We start from the raw sequence: 17,476 nt of genomic DNA on the forward strand, positions 1-17,476 counted from the left end.
GACTATTAAATCATCACTTAAACAAACTTATTTTATTGAAATAAACATCTTACGTTTGTCTATTCATCATATGAAAAATTTATTTACGAATAATTTATATTTAATCTCACTGAATGTAAAAATTTGTCGGATTAACAACAGTGAACTAATACAAAAAAAGAGAGTAAAATATGTCTCTAATGTTTTGTGGGATTTTCTTCAAGTGTTTTAAAAATACATTTTCATTTTAGTTTGTAAATATATCACTCCCTTCTTAATGCCTAACAAAAACATGACAGTCAATAAAAATAATTATTTTAGTCAGTTTTGTTGAGTTTTTAAAATACTATTATTAATGTACCAAAGTTACTTCCATTGATGTTTAATTTTTTTTATTCTTTACAAAGAAAAACACGTATTCATTGAAAAAAAAAATTAAGATTTCATAAAAAAATTATAAAATACTTTATAAAAAGACCCAACACATTTTTTCTTTTGTAAAATGTATATTTTCGAATTATATAGAATTTTCTGCCTCTACTTAAAAGACCATATATTAAAATAAAAGGTAATACTTTTAAAAATCCTAAATTAAATGCTAAAATGTTTTAGAATTATTTAGATTGATTGAATTGGTAGTACATCACATGATGACAACTAAGCAGCGTTTACAAGTCAACTTGACTCCATATATTATTAGATCTCCTTTCAATCTTCTTTTAAGTATCACAAACCATTAACTTTTTAGCATTCACTTTTGCAGTTTCTCTGTTTTCTCTTCACCTCTTGCTAGCTCTATAATTCCATAAAACAGCATTCTGAGAGTTTCCTTAAATGCTTGGTACCATAATACAATGACCAAGATCTTTGTGTTGTCGTGTGTTCTGTTCTTAGCTGCTTCTGGTTTTGTCCATGGCTCTCATGAGAAGAAGAAGGATCATATTAGGTTGTTTGAGCTGAAGAAAGGTGATCTTTCTATAAAGGTCACCAACTGGGGTGCAACACTTGTGTCTGTCATACTTCCTGATAAAAATGGTACATATACTTCCATTTTCTTAGAGTTCAAACCTTTTCATCAATTGCTTATCTTCTTTTATACATTTCAAGACATTCATTATGTTTTCTTTCCCCATGAAGGAGTGCTGGGTGATATTGTTCTTGGATATGATTCTCCCATGGCATACACCGTAAGTCATAGAAAACATATTTTTTTAATACACATCAATTTTTTGCATTCATTTAATACTATCATTTCTTATTTTTTACTCTCTCTTTCTCTTAGAACTATTTTATTCTTATACGGCATGATATGACTGTAAAAGTGTGTCATAGTCTAAGTCATAACACATTAGTAATTTCTTTTAGTTGGGTATAAAGATAAAATAGATTAATTAGACTTACCTTTGATTTTAAGAGTTTATTTTCTTTCTCTAATGCTCTTTAACAGGAATGTAGATTAAAAATACATTTTTTTCAAGTTTATTAATACAAAAGAATAAGATGATAAATGAATTTTAACATTTATATAAATAAAATTAATTTATAAAAACTTTTTTATATAGTTGATTTTAATGTTTTCATTTTTAATTTTTACATAAATTAATTTTAATTCAGGTAAAGAAGTCAATTAACTTTTTATATATTTTGTCTTCTAATAGTTTCTGGGATGTTTAATGGCATGTAAAAAGAATTTGCTCTGTTCTGTACACACTTAAGTGACAACATTAGAATTTGAATTTTCTGCATAAAAAGTTCACTTCAAATTAATTTAACATATCATAAATGTGATGACAGAAGATAAATATAAAAGGAGGACAAAAAGTCAGCAATTAATGACTTTGTGATATATAAAATTTAAGTTTATTTGTAAAAGTGATAAATGTAGTTTTATGCGTCTGAAATAGATCCATATCATGTTGGTATATTTTATTGAATAAAAAGTTTCTTTTTTTTTTTAATGTGAAGCATGCAACACGAAATGAATATTCTATACATATAAACTAATTTAAAATTTCAATGAAAATGACTTTTCAAAGTTTGTATCTCTTTCATTTTCTTTATAAAAAACAATGAACTTCTCTTATTTTATAAAGTAACTAAGTGTAAAAATGAAAGAGGTAAAAAAAAACATTATCTGTGATTAAAATTGCAAAAACATTTTGCAGAATGATTCATCATATTTTGGAGCTACAGTTGGCAGGATTGGTAACAGAATTGGAGGAGCTCAGTTCACTCTGAATGGAATCCATTACAAATTAGTTGCTAATGAAGGAAACAACACACTTCATTGTATGTTTTACCATAGATACAATTCAACACAACTTTTCCATAGTTTATGGTCTATGCTGCTGCAATATCATTCAACACAATTTGAAGTGCTAATTTTCTCATACAGAAAGACTGACTCATTCTCTCTCACCGATCTTACTTATAGCTGGACCCAAAGCATTCAGTGATGTTCTTTGGGATGTGAAAAAGTATATAAAAGATGGAGACAAACCAAGAATCACCTTCAGCTACCTCAGTTTTGATGGTGAAGGAGGTAACTGCTATTAACTTTGTTTCTTTCAAACATAGAAAAAACTAATTTAAGTAAAGTTAAATTAATTTAAAATTTACTTTTTAACATAATATTAGAATTTTGAACTAAAATCATCAGCTGAATCTTTTGAATAGACGTCTCGAACGTGAGAGTAGAATTAATGGATGATATGATAGGTGGAATAAAATACTCACATAGATCTTAAGATAGACTCCAACGATAACTCTGATATCATATTAGAAGGTGGTTTTAAACCTAACTTAATCCCACAAAACCAGCTTGTAAGATGAGATTTACGTCCAATTATATGTTATAATTTAACCTTATTTTGTCTCTGATTGACTTGGAACTTCGTACATTTCCTACGTGAAATGAAAAATGAAGAATCAAAAAGTGTAATTTAGTCTGTTGGAGAAGTGAATCTGCATAATTCAGTATTTGTGTTGCAGGATTTCCTGGGGACCTGCTAGTAACTGTGAGCTACATTCTTGGGAAAAACTCACTGAGTATAATCATGAAAGCAAAAGCACTGAACAAGGCTACACCTGTGAATCTGTTGAACCATGCATACTGGAACCTAGGGAACCACAACAGTGGCAATATTCTTAATGAAGTGGTTCAGATATTTGGATCTCAAGTGACCCTTTTCGATGATAATCTCATTCCCACAGGAAAATTTGCCTCTGTGAAGGGCACCCCATATGACTTCCTTGAACCACACACTGTTGGGGAAAGGATCAACCAATTGGCAAAGACCAATGGCTATAACACGAACTATGTGCTTGATGGTGCAAAAGGCAAAAAGACAAAGCTTGGTGCCATAGTGGTTGATAAGAAGTCAGGGAGAGTGATGAAACTCTTCACAAATGCTCCTGGTTTGCAGTTCTACACTGCTAATTTTGTCAAGAATGAAAAGGGAAAAGGGGGTTTTGTTTATCAGCCACGTTCAGCACTGTGTTTGGAGAGCCAAGCATTCCCTGATTCTGTCAATCACCCTAATTTTCCATCAACCATTGTCACTCCTCAAAAGCCTTACAAACATGTCTTGTTGCTCAAATTTTCCACCAAAATTCCACATGCCTTTTCACATTTCTAAATGGAATTCTGTGCTCTCTGCCACTTTTTTATGTGCTTGTTGGTATCAGTGTAGCATGATTCCTGTTCTATTAAACTGAATAATGAAATGTTTCAATTTTCTGCATCTATTGTATTTACCCTTTTCAGTAATCATATATCCTATAGAATGCATTTATTTCTGAAAGAGCACAGATAGAAACAAAATGTCTATGTGAATGCCTTGTTGGTTGTCAGAAATTGATAAAATTCAAGCCCCTATGGCCTATGTGATGTAGTACCAAAAATGCTATCAGACTCAGTAAACTATATATACTGCTGGTAGTTCCCATCAGAACAGATGTGTCTAAACCTAACCTGCAAATTATGAATTTGAAGTTAATTTGCACACAATTTCGAGTTGTAAATAGATTTGATGTATTTATCAAAACAAATTTAGGGATGATATGCAAATACCTAGTAGGAAATTCAAAAATATTATTTTGGATTGAAAAATTTGAAATACTACTACAGAATTTTTTTTTCTAAATTATAAAGGATTGAATATGTCATACATTTTTTGTTTTCAAATTTTAAAACAGAAGGGATATAATTTCTTTAATTTTGATTTTATTATTTTGTTTTATATATTAGACATATTTAAGTTAAAATTTATCGAATGATATAAATATTTCAAGCATATGAAATATTAGTTGACATGTCAAAAAAGTTAAAATAATTAGATTAAAAAGATAATATCTATTTATTTTTTAAAATTTAGGAATCAAATCTAATAAAAAATTTGAAACATTTTAATTTTACATTAAATTTATAAATTAAAAACATATTTAACTCCATTATACAATATTTTTTTTTTTGTAATTTTAACTACATAATTATTTGAAAATTTACATTTATAATGTTTTGAAATGCTATAAAGACTTCCTAATTCAAAAGAATTTTAAAAATCATTTTTGGACTATTTAATTTTTCTTTTACATTATAGGAAAAATGGTTGCAGAGAGAAAAAGCCATTTTGATATCAATTGATCACTGGCCTTTTCCAGTGAGGCCGGTATCACGTGACTTGGAACACCAGAAAGAGATGCCACGTGACTCAAGAAGATGAGGTTGCACACGGTCACTCCCTGGTTGCCGTTGCAGACTTCATCAACGACAACATAGGATGGCACTGCTGTCGCATATTTGCATCTCTCACTTCTCTTCAATTGCACCTTCTTCATCTTTCTCCGTTTCACCAACCACTTTCCTCCAATGTTCTTGGTTGTCCACAGACTCTGGAAACATTCGAGCCACAAACCTTTGTTCCAACTTTAATTCTCTTCATTGTGGAAAGACCCTTTTGCGGCATAGGCGTAATAGTCCTTGTTTCTCAATGCCATCTTCTTCTTCTCCTTCTCGGACATCGTGGGATGAGACTGGTAAACGATCCAAGAGAGTGTGGATATGGACCACGAACAAGCAGGTAATGACTGCGGCAGTAGAGAGAGGATGGAATACTTTTGTTTTCCCATCACACCATCGGCAACTTGCTCAAGAATGGTCTTGTAAGTTCTTCATTCGGAAGGAAATTCTATCACCCATTTGTGTTTTTTCGGCATAATTTAATTTGGATTGACTGCAAATGCAAAAACATTTACAATCTCAATCAATTGGGAATCAATCACTATGAATGACTTTGAAAATGATAATTATAGAAGCTAGCAATCTTTCCGTACATGAGACAATTAATGGTTCAGGATGCAAACAGAACATAGAACACAAGCCTTATGCTATTAGATGCGGTTGGTTTCATGAATCGCACTGGGCTATTCTGCTCCGTCAAAGATAAGATTTTCAGAGATATTGTTTTATATGAGGTCCCCCTAAACAACTTTATCCAATGTGATTCTTTCTTGGTCTTCCTCTCTCCCTTTTCATAGCTGGTCTTAATGCTGGTAAAGGAGGAGAGTTGTGTTAAGCTCTCAGCTGTGAATATAAAATGAATGTGGACCATGATTGAAGAATGCATTCTGGTGAGCTTCAATTTGTTAATACATGATAGTGGGAAAATGTTTTGTGCTGAAAGTATTATAAAAGGTCAAAATGAAATCCCTTTAGTGTTATGCTAACCATAAATAAGATAAGATGACCATAATTGTTTTGTACACAATACATTTTCTGGCTCTGAGGAAAGTAGAGTTTGTATTATTGGTGAATCGGTATATTATACTACTACCATGTGTAATTTTACGAGTTTGGAATTTTGGTCTTGATGGGTACAGCAATTGCAGTAATATGCCCACTTTTTGTTAATGAGGGAGAGGTTTTGGATGAACAGAATAAAAGGGTAGCCACAATTTTTGACGTTTCAAACCCAGAGGAGCTAGAGGGACTTAGACCAGAGGATGAACAGGCAGAGAGCATTGTAGTTAATTTACTAGATTGGCAGGTATTTTCGTTGTAGCTTGCTATAACTAGTATAATGGAATAGTTTTGCACACTTGTTATCCATGAATGATTTTGTCTATGGTTTTTATAACAACTTTAACTCTATGACTTCCACAGCATCACCTCAAAAACCATTTTTTTTCCTGGTTTGATCATGTCTGACGTCTATTGCTGAAACAAAATCCACTGTCTTTTAAAAGTGTAATATAGTTTATTTTCAATCATTTACATTCTCATTTTCAATACTTTTCTTTGTTTACATTTTCTCAGGTAATACCTGCTGAAAATATAATAGCTGCATTTCAAAGAAGCCAAAAGACCGTGTTTGCCATATCTAATAATACATCTGAAGCTCAGGTGTTTCTTGAGGTATACACAAGAAGACAAATGAAGTAAACTTTACGCCGTATATAGTAGTACTTTTTTTCTTAGGCGTAATTCTCTTCTGACAGTTACATCACTTGGATTTTACAGGCGCTTGAACATGGTTTAGATGGCATAGTTATGAAAATTGAAGATGTTGAAGCTGTTCTTGAGCTAAAGGTATTCTGTACGTAGATTAGACTTCTTCAGTAATTAGGCTTGACCTCTTATTACAGCTGGAAACTTTCAGGCATATTTTGACAGAAGAATTGAAGAAAGCAATCTATTGAGCTTGACTGAAGCCACTGTGACACATATTCAAGTGGCTGGAATGGGGGATCGTGTTTGTGTAGATCTCTGCAGTCTCATGAGACCTGGTGAAGGACTTCTGGTATGTATCAGTTTCCTCTGCAACATTTAAGTTATTTCTTGGCTAATCAGTGAAGCTTCCATTCTTATTGTTCAAATATTTGCAACAGGTTGGATCTTTTGCGAGAGGATTATTTCTTGTTCACTCAGAATGCTTGGAGTCAAATTACATTGCAAGTAGGCCTTTCCGGGTGAATGCAGTAAGTTGTGCACACAAGTTTGAACTTAATATATTCATTGCCTTTGATCTTATTTGATAAAATCACCTCTCTTTTCATCATAATTCAATGGGTTGACTGTGAGACTAGCAATCAAATCCCTTTTGGGAAAAAGGTTCAGTTATGGTGTTATGTGAGTAACACTCAACTTTCATGTGGATTTTCTATGTTTGTATATAAAAGTTAATCATTAGCTTCATGTAATTTTAAAGATCTGACAGCATCTATAATGACTAAAATATATTTATTGCTATTGTGTGTAAGAATTTATTTTAATAGGGAAACCTATATTATTGCTGAATTAGGATTGTTTTACTTTCAAAGCAGACTTTGACCAAGCTTTTATTAAGGCAGTACATTCCTCATGATAATTGTTTCCCATTATTTGTCATGAATGTTGAATTAAATTTACATGGGCTATAAGTATTGTCTGCTCATGTTGCAGAGTCAGTAAACTAGGCACTTTATAGCTGAAATCTGTCTAACCTTGCATGTCTCCCTTTGCTAGGTTAATTCGGCTTATTTACATTCCTGAAGCTGAAAATATGACTTTTGCAGTATTTGTTTTTATTACTTTTTTTATTCACAGTGTCTTGGAGTTTTCAGTTAAAATGTTAGTCATGCTGTCTACATAAGCTCTATGAACCCTTTCTAACAAATTACTTATCATAACAGGGACCAGTGCATGCCTATGTTGCTGTTCCAGGAAACAGAACATCCTACCTGTCAGAATTGAAGTCGGGAAAAGAAGTTATTGTTGTTGATCAGCAGGGTCACCAACGAATTGCTATTGTTGGGCGTGTAAAGATAGAAAGTAGACCACTAATCCTAGTGGAGGCAAAGGTTTGTGAATGCATTATTGAAAAAAAAAATATATTGAAAAGTGTTTCTTTTATATATTTTGCTTGATTTCTTTAACGAGTGTGCTATAGTGTATTTTCTGTGGAATATGTCAAGTTAATCTAAAACAGTATATTCTTAAAGATGTAGCAGTTTATAATACACTGAGATTACAGCTTGTCCTTAGGGGTTTATGTAAACTCCTATAAACTGGATACTAAAGTGTAATGGGTTAGTTTTTTTGAACAACATTTCTCATGAATTCTGATTCTTAGACAAAATTGATTCTTAAACAACAATTTCAAAGTTGGTCTTTTTCCTGATCCAACTTTAGTTTTTCTTTTGCTCTCTCTTCCATTTCATTTTCCCCTTGTCCTCCTCAACTGGATCTAAGAGTGTTACTGGATAAGATAAAATTGCAAAACCACTCATTTATCAGTCAGTAAACAAGTTAGTGTTTTTGATACAAAACCAGATAGATATAGAGTGGTTTAAAACAAATTTTAATGGAAGTTTGGGTTAAACCAAGTTTTATAGGGTTTAGGGTTTATAATAACCTGAATTTATATGGTTATCTTATTTTAAATAGTTTTAAATTAGCTTTGAGAGTTCTCAAATTTCCCCTTATTTAGCACTTGCAATGAAACCAATTGTCATAAAGTATTATTTCATAATCTCATCATCATTAGGGAAACCATAATTCATTTTTCTATTTTACCCTTAATTATATTCAAAACCACAACATCATCACTCCGGCAACTAACCCTTTGTTAATCCCAACTGTACATGACTAAGAAAAACACCATAGAGATGTACCTGAAAAAACAAAACATTGTTTGGTAACTAATCTTAATACCTCTACTGACACAAAACGCACGGGTAAGAAATTAAATAAACTGAAAAGGAAAAGAAGGAAATATGCTTAATTTGTTGAATAATGGGAGGAAAGTGGAAAGTAATTGCATGCTCTACTTTATATCTACAATAATACATATGATTTATTCAATATGATTTATTCAATATATATATATATATATATATATATTTGTGACGCTACTAACACTTATTGTTGGACTTCTAACATTTGTCACACTCTAAGATATGCCATCAACAAAGAATACCAAAAAAATTTTAATGACTGTACATTAAGATTGAATTTCAAATTTGAATGCTGCATGTAATGCTGATCACATTTTTCAAAACGTTTAATTTATATAACCATAACTTTATCATATCTGATAGATCATTGTATGCAATTCAGGAGCTGAAGATTGAACTGCTGTTTTGAACCTGAAGCATAAATAAATTGGTCGGAAATTTTATCATGGTACAACAACTAGTTTTCTCCCCAAAATTAGACTTCCTGGTTATTAAACATAAAATTCAGAGTACAGCATCAAAAGTTGTTTTACAGGGTTTCAGAACTTAGAAAATGATAATTTATGCCAGAATAAATGCAATACACAGTAACTGGTTGAATAGAATATCTACTTCTTCTACTTGTTTGTTGAAGGGGTATTAGCCTTGTCGATGTCTTCACTTTGCAGCAATATTGTATAGTAAAGGATGAACATATTGTGTGGAAGTAAAGAACTAAAGTTTTGTTTTGTCGTGTGAACATCTCATAAGTTATCACTATTACAGGTCCTTCTATTGCTGTTTGCTTGAGACCTATCCAAAATTCTGATCTGGCAATAATAATTGTTTCATTTCAGATAGAATCAGATAATCAAACTATCAGCATCCTTTTACAAAATGCAGAAACAGTTGCATTGGTTTGTCCCCCACAAGGTGATTCAATGATTTTTTTCATATTTTCTGTTATTTTGCTGATTTTCTTAAAGTGTTGTGTATTTTGTCTATTCAGGAAATACACTGTCAAAAACAGCCATTCCAGTGACCTCACTCAAAGTTGGAGATGAAATTCTTTTGAGAATACAAGGAGGTGCTCGGCATACAGGAATAGAAATTCAAGAATTTATAGTTGAGAAATGAACTAGTAATAATGTATTCAAGTTGTAGTACTCATTCAAATTGTGAACCTTTGTTCTCCCTGCAGTTATGATGGTAGAGTAGATTATGATCTGGCCAGAGACATGGAAACGAGCAGCTTATATTTTGCTCTACACATGACATTTGAGTTATGGAGTTAGGTTGGGCCAAAGGGTTAACATGATTGCACAAAAGCAGTCACTCACAGAACTGCTGATGTAATCACCAAGTGTTTGTTAACTTCACCATCATGATTGAGCTCTAAATGCATCTTGGATGGAACTAGCTCTCCATTTCCTTCTTTCAAATGTTTTTAGGGGCCTATGAACTCATAGTTTGCATTGGGTTCATCTAAATCAAAGATGTTGCAGACATTTTCTTCAAAATTTTAAAATTGAGGTGTCATCTCTGATTTTGGCATTATTGGACACTTAATATAGTCCCCCCAATTGAACACTTTTGCGTCAGCACCTACATCTTGAGGCAGGTAACTCAGGTTTTGTTATGCTGCCTGCATAAGTTTCTCACTTGTTCTCTTTTCTTATAGCATGTATATAAATTTGTAATAGAAGTAATTTATGGGTTGAAGTCCCAACTTTTCGTCTAAATTTTTTAAATTAGTCAAGTCCATTTTGTTTTACTTAACCTAAATGCAGAGTTATTTTCTAGGTCAAGAGAGAGGGTTAATTTTCACATCTGGAAGAGAAAAAGAAGAAATGAAATTGGTTGGCATTAGTTTGAGTTACATTGGTAAATTTGTGGTTCTCACTTTGATCACTGTTTGATCGTATTAAAACTTTGATAGTAGGTTTGTGACATACATTTTTTATGTTTTGATTGTTGGGATTGTCAATTGTAGTTATGTGATTTAACACATAAGTGTTGGTTTATGAATCACTGATAAAAAAATAATAGGCATTAAACCTTTACAAAATAAAACAGTTCCTGTTAGGTATTCAAGATGAAATCCCTAACGAGCTCTCTAACTCTCACTCACTTTCACCAACACAGAACAAAATAGAATGAGAAAGAATAGAATTGCATTCACACCAACAAATCAAGAATACAATGTACCCAGGAGCTTAACCTCCTTCACCAGGTTCTAAGACCGGTCAACTACATACAAGTCACTAACTCCCCTTTCAGAAACAAATACAGGGTCTTTATATAGACCCTGTTCCCGCCCTCTTAGCTGTTATTCTGTTAGATAACAGTTAGGTATTATTCCTCACCCTTTTCCTCTCATAAACTCTCCAAGGCCTAACATTACTCCCCCCTTGAAAATCAACCTTGTCCCCAAGGTTGAATTCTGGGAACTGTTCTTGCATCATCACACGATCTTCCCAAGTGGAAGCGATGGGTCTTTTTCTCTGTGTCAATACAGTCCCGATACCCACCCCCGAGGCGTCACACTCCACTTGAAACTGCTGTGTGAAATCTGGCAGCGCAAGAACTGGGGCCGTCGTCACCGCCTCCATCTGTCGCTCGATCTCCGATTTCATGACATGTGGGTAACGATAAGGATGCACATTTACAGGATCGGCCCCTTCTTTTAAAACAATTTGATGTTTCGCCATTTTATTAGGTGGCAGTCCTGGAAATTCCTGGAATACCCCCACGTACTGTTCCAAAAGTTTCTTCATATCCTCCTTTTGTTCTCTCGTCAACTCACTTTCTTCCTCAGTCTCCCAACTTGCCTCTTTGCCCTCCATACTCCAAACCTCGCTGAGTTTCATCAGTTGTTCGGGTTCTATCACCCTCCTCTCCAACCTCGGGTCTCCGGTTATGGTGCGTTTCTTCTCCCCTTGCCAGAACGACATGGTGGATTTTCCCCAGTCTACCGTGATCTCACCCAACTTAGCCAACCACTCCACTCCGAGAATCATGTCTATGCCCCCCCGTTCGAACAAATAAAATTTCTCCGTGATCTCGACGTCCCCCATGCAAACCACCACTCTCGGACAACACCCCCGCGTCTTCTTCCGTTGACCATCCCCCAAAATGACGTGATATGGGGATGTGTCTTCCTGCTCGAGTTTCAGCTCCCTCACCAATTCTTGACTAACGAAGTTGTGGCTCGCGCCACTGTCCACTAGTATCAGCACCTTTCTCTCTCCCACTCTCCCCTGCAGCTTCAAGGTTTTTGGTTGAGTCAGCCCTCCGACTGAGAAAGCCGACAACTCCATGCATGGCGGTTCTGTCTCCGCCCCTGTCTCTCCTTCATCTCCTTCTTCGTCCTCGGCCAACAGCACCACCCTCAAGCTCTTCTCAGGACATTGGTGCCCGGGACTAAAAGGCCCCCCACAACGAAAACATCTACCCTCCTCCCGGCGCTTCAAGTACTCAGGATACGGCAAATTTCTTGAGCTCTGGTTCCGACTGTCCTCGCTGCCGTAACCTCCGCTCCTCACGGGTTCACTCCCTGGCGCCGTGTCGCGCTTCACCGATCCCACACTCTCTATCGGTGTCGCTCGAACCATGCTACCCCTTGGTTGCTCCGTCCTCGTCACCACCGCTCCTCCTCCAGACGGTCGTCCCCACGCGGGGGTAGTCTTCGCTGCTGTCCATCCCATCAACCCTAGACCGCGAAGAGCTTCCTCTACGTCACGCGCAATCTTCATCGCCGTCATCAAATCGCGGGAATCATGTGGTCTCATCTGACACCGCAGCTCCTCGCGTAACCCCGCAATGAAATAACCTAACAATTGGTTATCGGAAAACTCCTTTGTCTGCCCCGCCAATGCTTCGAATTCTTTCATGTACTCCTCCACGGTAGTGGTCTGCCTAATCGCCGCCATTCTTTCGTAAATTCCCCCACGGTGGCGACTCTCGAATCGGATTAGCAATGCTTCCTTCAACCCCTCCCAGGTTCGATCAGTTGCCTTGTCTTTCCAGAACTTGAACTAGTAAGCAGCGCTTCCCTCCATGCTGATATGAGCCAATTCGACTTTCTCCGCTTCCGCTACCTTCTGAATCTCAAAGAACTTCTCCGCTCTGTTAATCCAATACAGAGGATCAGGTCCTTCGAATATGGGTAACTCCACCCGTCGTCTCCAATTAAAGTCGTTGTCTGATGTTCTCCCTCTTTTCCCCCTCCTTCGTTCCCGCGCCAGTTCCCTCCATTATGGTTCACTGAATCCTGAATTTCATCCGAGCCTGATTCCCCTTGGATGTTACGTTTTCCCATCAACCGTAACAATTCTTGAATGTCTTTGCGCATCGCGATCGATTCTTAGCGATTCGCTGCCGTCTCTGCCTTCAAACCGTCGACCGCCAACTCCAGGTGCTCCATCTTCCCCTCAACCTTGACCATTCTTCCCTCCATCACTCGCGCTTTCCTCCGATCTGATCCGGCAGGTCGGACCACTTTGTTAGGTATTCAAGATGAAATCCCTAACGAGCTCTCTAACTCTCACTCACTTTCACCAACACAGAACAGAATAGAATGAGAAAGAATAGAATTGCATTCACACCAACAAATCAAGAATACAATGGACCCAGGAGCTTAACCTCCTTCACCAGGTTCTAAGACCGGTCAACTACATACAAGTCACTAACTCCCCTTTCAGAAACAAATACAGGGTCCTTATATAGACCCTGTTCCCGCCCTCTTAGCTGTTATTCTGTTAGATAACAGTTAGGTATTATTCCTCACCCTTTTCCTCTCATAAACTCTCCAAGGCCTAACAGTTCCTAATTCCTTTTAGAACAAAAAACAAAAGTGTATCTAAAGGATTGACCATTGAGAACAATTAAAGAACTGGAACAAAATGATTTGGATGATCTTTTCTCCATAGAACATCTTAGTTTCTTTCTTAGTTTTCTCTCCAGATAGAGAGAAAGAAATAAGCATTAATGAGCGTGCTCATAAATGGGAATCATGATTCCTTTATTTAACCTCTATTAGTTGCTTTTCTAAAGTTTCAATCATTTTAATTTTACCTTCTCAACAAATTAAAATTATTACTGGTCTCTACATAATAAACATTTCATGACATATATGCCCTTAGCCACATTTAATTAATTAAATCACTTTATAATTGGTTAATAAAATACAATGGTCCTAACAGATTTAATGATTTGTTATATATATATATATATATATATATATATAAATCCTTAAAAATGTGTTAGACTTAATGAGCTCAAAATTGTCATTATATACTTTAAGTGTATCTAAAGGTCTCGTCCATTGATTATATCCGCATGTAGAACCAAAATAGTTTTCATTGCACCAATCACAATCAAGCCTACAATGATCAGTAATGTTGACATAACCAAATGACATGGATTCATCATGAAATATGTAGCATGAAAATTACGTGAAGGTGGTTGTACACGTCTATTTTCAACTAGTTCTTACTTTATCTTAATAAGATCAATAAAATAACCTTAATATATAAAGTGCAATTTCTAAATAATAAACCAGAATGTATGCATACATGAAAACTAAACATAAAATATAAACACACAAAATTGACCAACTCCTACTGAATCAAAGATTCCTCAAACTATGAGACACCCATATGAACAATATGCTCATGAAAGACCTTAGGTGTAAGAGTCTTATTAAGATGATATACCACCAAGGACTTTATCCCTAAGTGTTTTATAGAAATCCATCCACTCTGTACTCTTTCTTTAACAACTGGTTTAATGTCATAGTTTAACTTAAGCAGTCTTTTAATTCCTTTCATAATATGCAACCATGTGACAAAAGCCAGCCATATATACCTTGATTTGATGCCTGATAGGATGCTACAAGGGTTTGCTTGGTATCAGGCCAATAAACAACACCACCAGCTAGTATGAAAATGTAACCTAAAGTGAATCTTATACTATCTTGGCATCCTGCAGAATTGTGTCAAAATACTTAATGATCTTTAACTGGTTTGACCCTATATACATGAGCTTATAAACTTTTTTTCTCTTAAAAAAAAAACCTCCTAACTTTATTGGTTGCTTTTCAAAAATGTATTCATGAATTGCTTAAATTTAAGCCTAAAATCCTAACTATGTATGCTTAAATATCAGTCTAAAATCCAAACTATGTATGCTAAAATCATAAGATCTATTCATGAATTCATGAATCCACACACTCATAGGGTTTTCTTTGGGTCAGGATGGGCTAGTGAACCTTTAAGTTGTTTTTGGACCAAGAAGAAATGACCCTGAATTAGGCCTAGGAGTGTGACACATAGAATTAGGGTTTTCTACCCTAATTGACTCCAAACTTGGAGACCAAGCTTCTCCTTAGGAATCACTTGGCTAGGAAAAAATGACTTGCTTAGGTGGGATGTAACACTTCTTGAGTGCACTATTTTTAGCTTCGAATTCAAATTTTAAACCACTTTTCCCTCCCATTTTTAGAGACACCTTGCTCTTCTTTTCTCCTATAAATAATAAATAATGGAGTTTAGACCATGTAAAATTCATTGATGCAGTAAAGTTACTCTATTGAGATTACACTAGACTTTACTTTTGTGAATTAAGATAAACTAGAGTTTCCCTTAGTGACTTTTTCTAGCCTATTTCTTTGCCCTAACCTCACTTGAGAGCTTCTCCAATCAACCATCACTTAGGCCTTGTTCACTTGAATGGATTTGGGGAGAGTGATTGAGGAGATTTGAGAGGATTTGAAAATAAAATTTTTTGTTGTTTATTTGAGTGGATTTGGAGGTAAGTGAGAGTGAATTTGGAAGTAAAGTTTGTGAGAATTAGTATAAGATTTGATTGACGTGACAGATTAAAAAAATTTACTTCCAAATCCAGTCTCATTTACTTCCAAATTCACTCAAATAAACAATAAAAAAATTTATCTTCAAATCCTCTCAAATCCCCTCAATTACTCTCTCTCAAATCCATTCAAGTGAACAAAATGTTAATCTTCTCCTCCCATTCTTACTTGCTTCCGTACCTTGAACCATCTATGGCTTTCTCCTATTGCATGTGCATTCTAGCTTGAATATGGACTCTTCATTTGAGTTATGTAATGTCTCCATCTCCTTTTAGTCAACAATGAATATGTTCCAACCTTATTCAAGAAAGTTTGTTATACTATTATTTGATATATCTTTATAAGTGGTGCTCGGCTATGGAAAAAAACATTTCCTCGTTGGTTTCATGGTTCTGAGCGAGAGTTAAGTGGCACCCAATGCAAGTTCTCTTTTGGAATTCCCATATTTGACCTTTCTTTTACACTCTCATGGATTCCTCTCATGTTTGGTTTGATCATCATGCTTCCCATTCAATTGTTAGACAAAAAAGTAATGAAATTAAAAGTATATTTGAATATCAATATCCAATTACTTAAAAAATAAAAATAAAAAGGGAGACTAAGTTAAAAACTAAAGAAAAATTATTTTTGTTAAAGTAAAACAGCTAACAATAATGGTGAAACTTGACATATCACCTACACCACTTTTTAGTTTAAACAACAACTGAAAAGTGTTACCTAAAGTAAAAAATCCATGGCCTTAAGTCTAGGAAATGATTTGGCCACAGTTTTCCAACCGTGGAGTTTTAAGTAGAGGCCATTGCTTAAAGACAACAATCTTTTGATATAACGTTAATATAATTAACAAATTTTTTTATATAATGTTAATATAAAAATATAATGTCATATAAACTATTAAAATACTATTTATTCAATATTACGAAATAATTAACAAATTAAATCAATTTGATAAGTTTCTAATTATAGAAAACATAAATAAAACTCAAAACATATAGAAATTAAATTAAATTTCAATTACCATAGTGTATAGGTGAAATGATAATTGTAAAAGTGAAAACATTAAAAGCTAGTATTATATCACCTAATACACTATGAATGTTAAAAGAAATTAAAACTTATATTTAACAAAATGATCGAATTTATTTCAACATGTTGTGATAAAAACTTATATTTGGAGGTTGGAGTCACTTATCATCACCATTATCTTCATCATTTATCCCTTTTTCTAGTGTTCAAAATGTATAGGAGTAATTAACTCCTTTATTGGGATTGAATGTAATATATATTTTGTTTTTGTGATTTTTGCTATTCAATATTTTTTTTTTCACAATTCTTATGTTTTATTCTTGCTATTAATTGCATGATTATTGATAGCCTATTTATTAATATCTAATTATTAGAAAATAATTTAGAACCTTGATTAAGATAGAATAACTAATAGATTTTGTCTCTAGACATAGAGTTTTATCAATGAGTCAATTTAAACATTTGAATTTAATGTGAACTTTTAGTAAAAACATTTAAGAAATTAGTGTTTTTAATTAGTAGTAAAGTTTAGACTTATCTCTAAGAAATTAGGACTTGTTAACTTTTAGTGTAATTGTTAGAATAGAAATTGGAATTATATTGTTTAGTGTTTTTACATTGAATTGGAACATGAAATCTAACTTCCTAAAGTCTTTACCGCATATTTAATTTCATTAATTTAATTGCTTTTTAAAATTTATAATTTTTTTATTAAAAATCAATATTTTTTATTTTTTCGAAGTTCTTAATCTTAAATATCATAGTTTTTTTTAAATAAATACGAGTCTTGAAAAATAATATTTACACTTTTTATTTTATTATTTGTGCGATTTAATTAATTATATTGAACTAAGTTAGACTAAATATCAAAATAAAAATTAAACAACATGAATTCAAACCGGACAG

At 33.9% G+C, this 17,476-nt stretch overlaps 2 protein-coding genes across 4 annotated transcripts; both read left to right on the forward strand.

Annotated features, from left to right (window-relative positions):
• The first annotated feature begins 699 nt into the window (after positions 1-699).
• LOC108344944 (uncharacterized) lies at positions 700-3,722 on the forward strand. The gene is made up of 5 exons (XM_017583481.2): positions 700-1,014; positions 1,117-1,166; positions 2,145-2,268; positions 2,414-2,521; positions 2,971-3,722. The coding sequence occupies exons 1-5, from the start codon at positions 834-836 to the stop codon at positions 3,615-3,617; spliced, it is 1,110 nt and encodes a 369-aa protein (XP_017438970.1). The 5' UTR covers positions 700-833; the 3' UTR covers positions 3,618-3,722.
• Positions 3,723-4,598: 876 nt separating this feature from the next.
• Positions 4,599-10,415, forward strand: LOC108343902 (uncharacterized). 3 transcript variants are annotated; one of them, XR_008245052.1, is made up of 10 exons: positions 4,599-5,142; positions 5,860-6,026; positions 6,296-6,394; positions 6,500-6,568; positions 6,639-6,779; positions 6,868-6,957; positions 7,651-7,818; positions 9,077-9,142; positions 9,531-9,606; positions 9,683-9,741. XR_008245052.1 is itself a non-coding variant. In XM_017582340.2 (10 exons), exons 1-10 carry the CDS (start codon positions 4,761-4,763, stop codon positions 9,889-9,891), a joined length of 1,287 nt encoding a protein of 428 aa, XP_017437829.1. In that variant the 5' UTR covers positions 4,601-4,760; the 3' UTR covers positions 9,892-10,415. The 3 variants fall into 3 exon arrangements, 2 of the variants coding, with proteins under 2 accessions (XP_017437829.1, XP_017437828.1); XM_017582340.2 differs by lacking the exon at positions 9,077-9,142 and adding an exon at positions 9,875-10,415 and having other exon boundaries at positions 4,601-5,142; positions 9,683-9,760; XM_017582339.2 differs by lacking the exon at positions 9,077-9,142 and having other exon boundaries at positions 4,604-5,142; positions 9,683-10,415.
• Positions 10,416-17,476: the final 7,061 nt, after the last annotated feature.

Source organism: Vigna angularis, chromosome 8, assembly GCF_016808095.1.
Source record: "Vigna angularis cultivar LongXiaoDou No.4 chromosome 8, ASM1680809v1, whole genome shotgun sequence".
Classification (NCBI taxonomy): domain Eukaryota; kingdom Viridiplantae; phylum Streptophyta; class Magnoliopsida; order Fabales; family Fabaceae; genus Vigna; species Vigna angularis.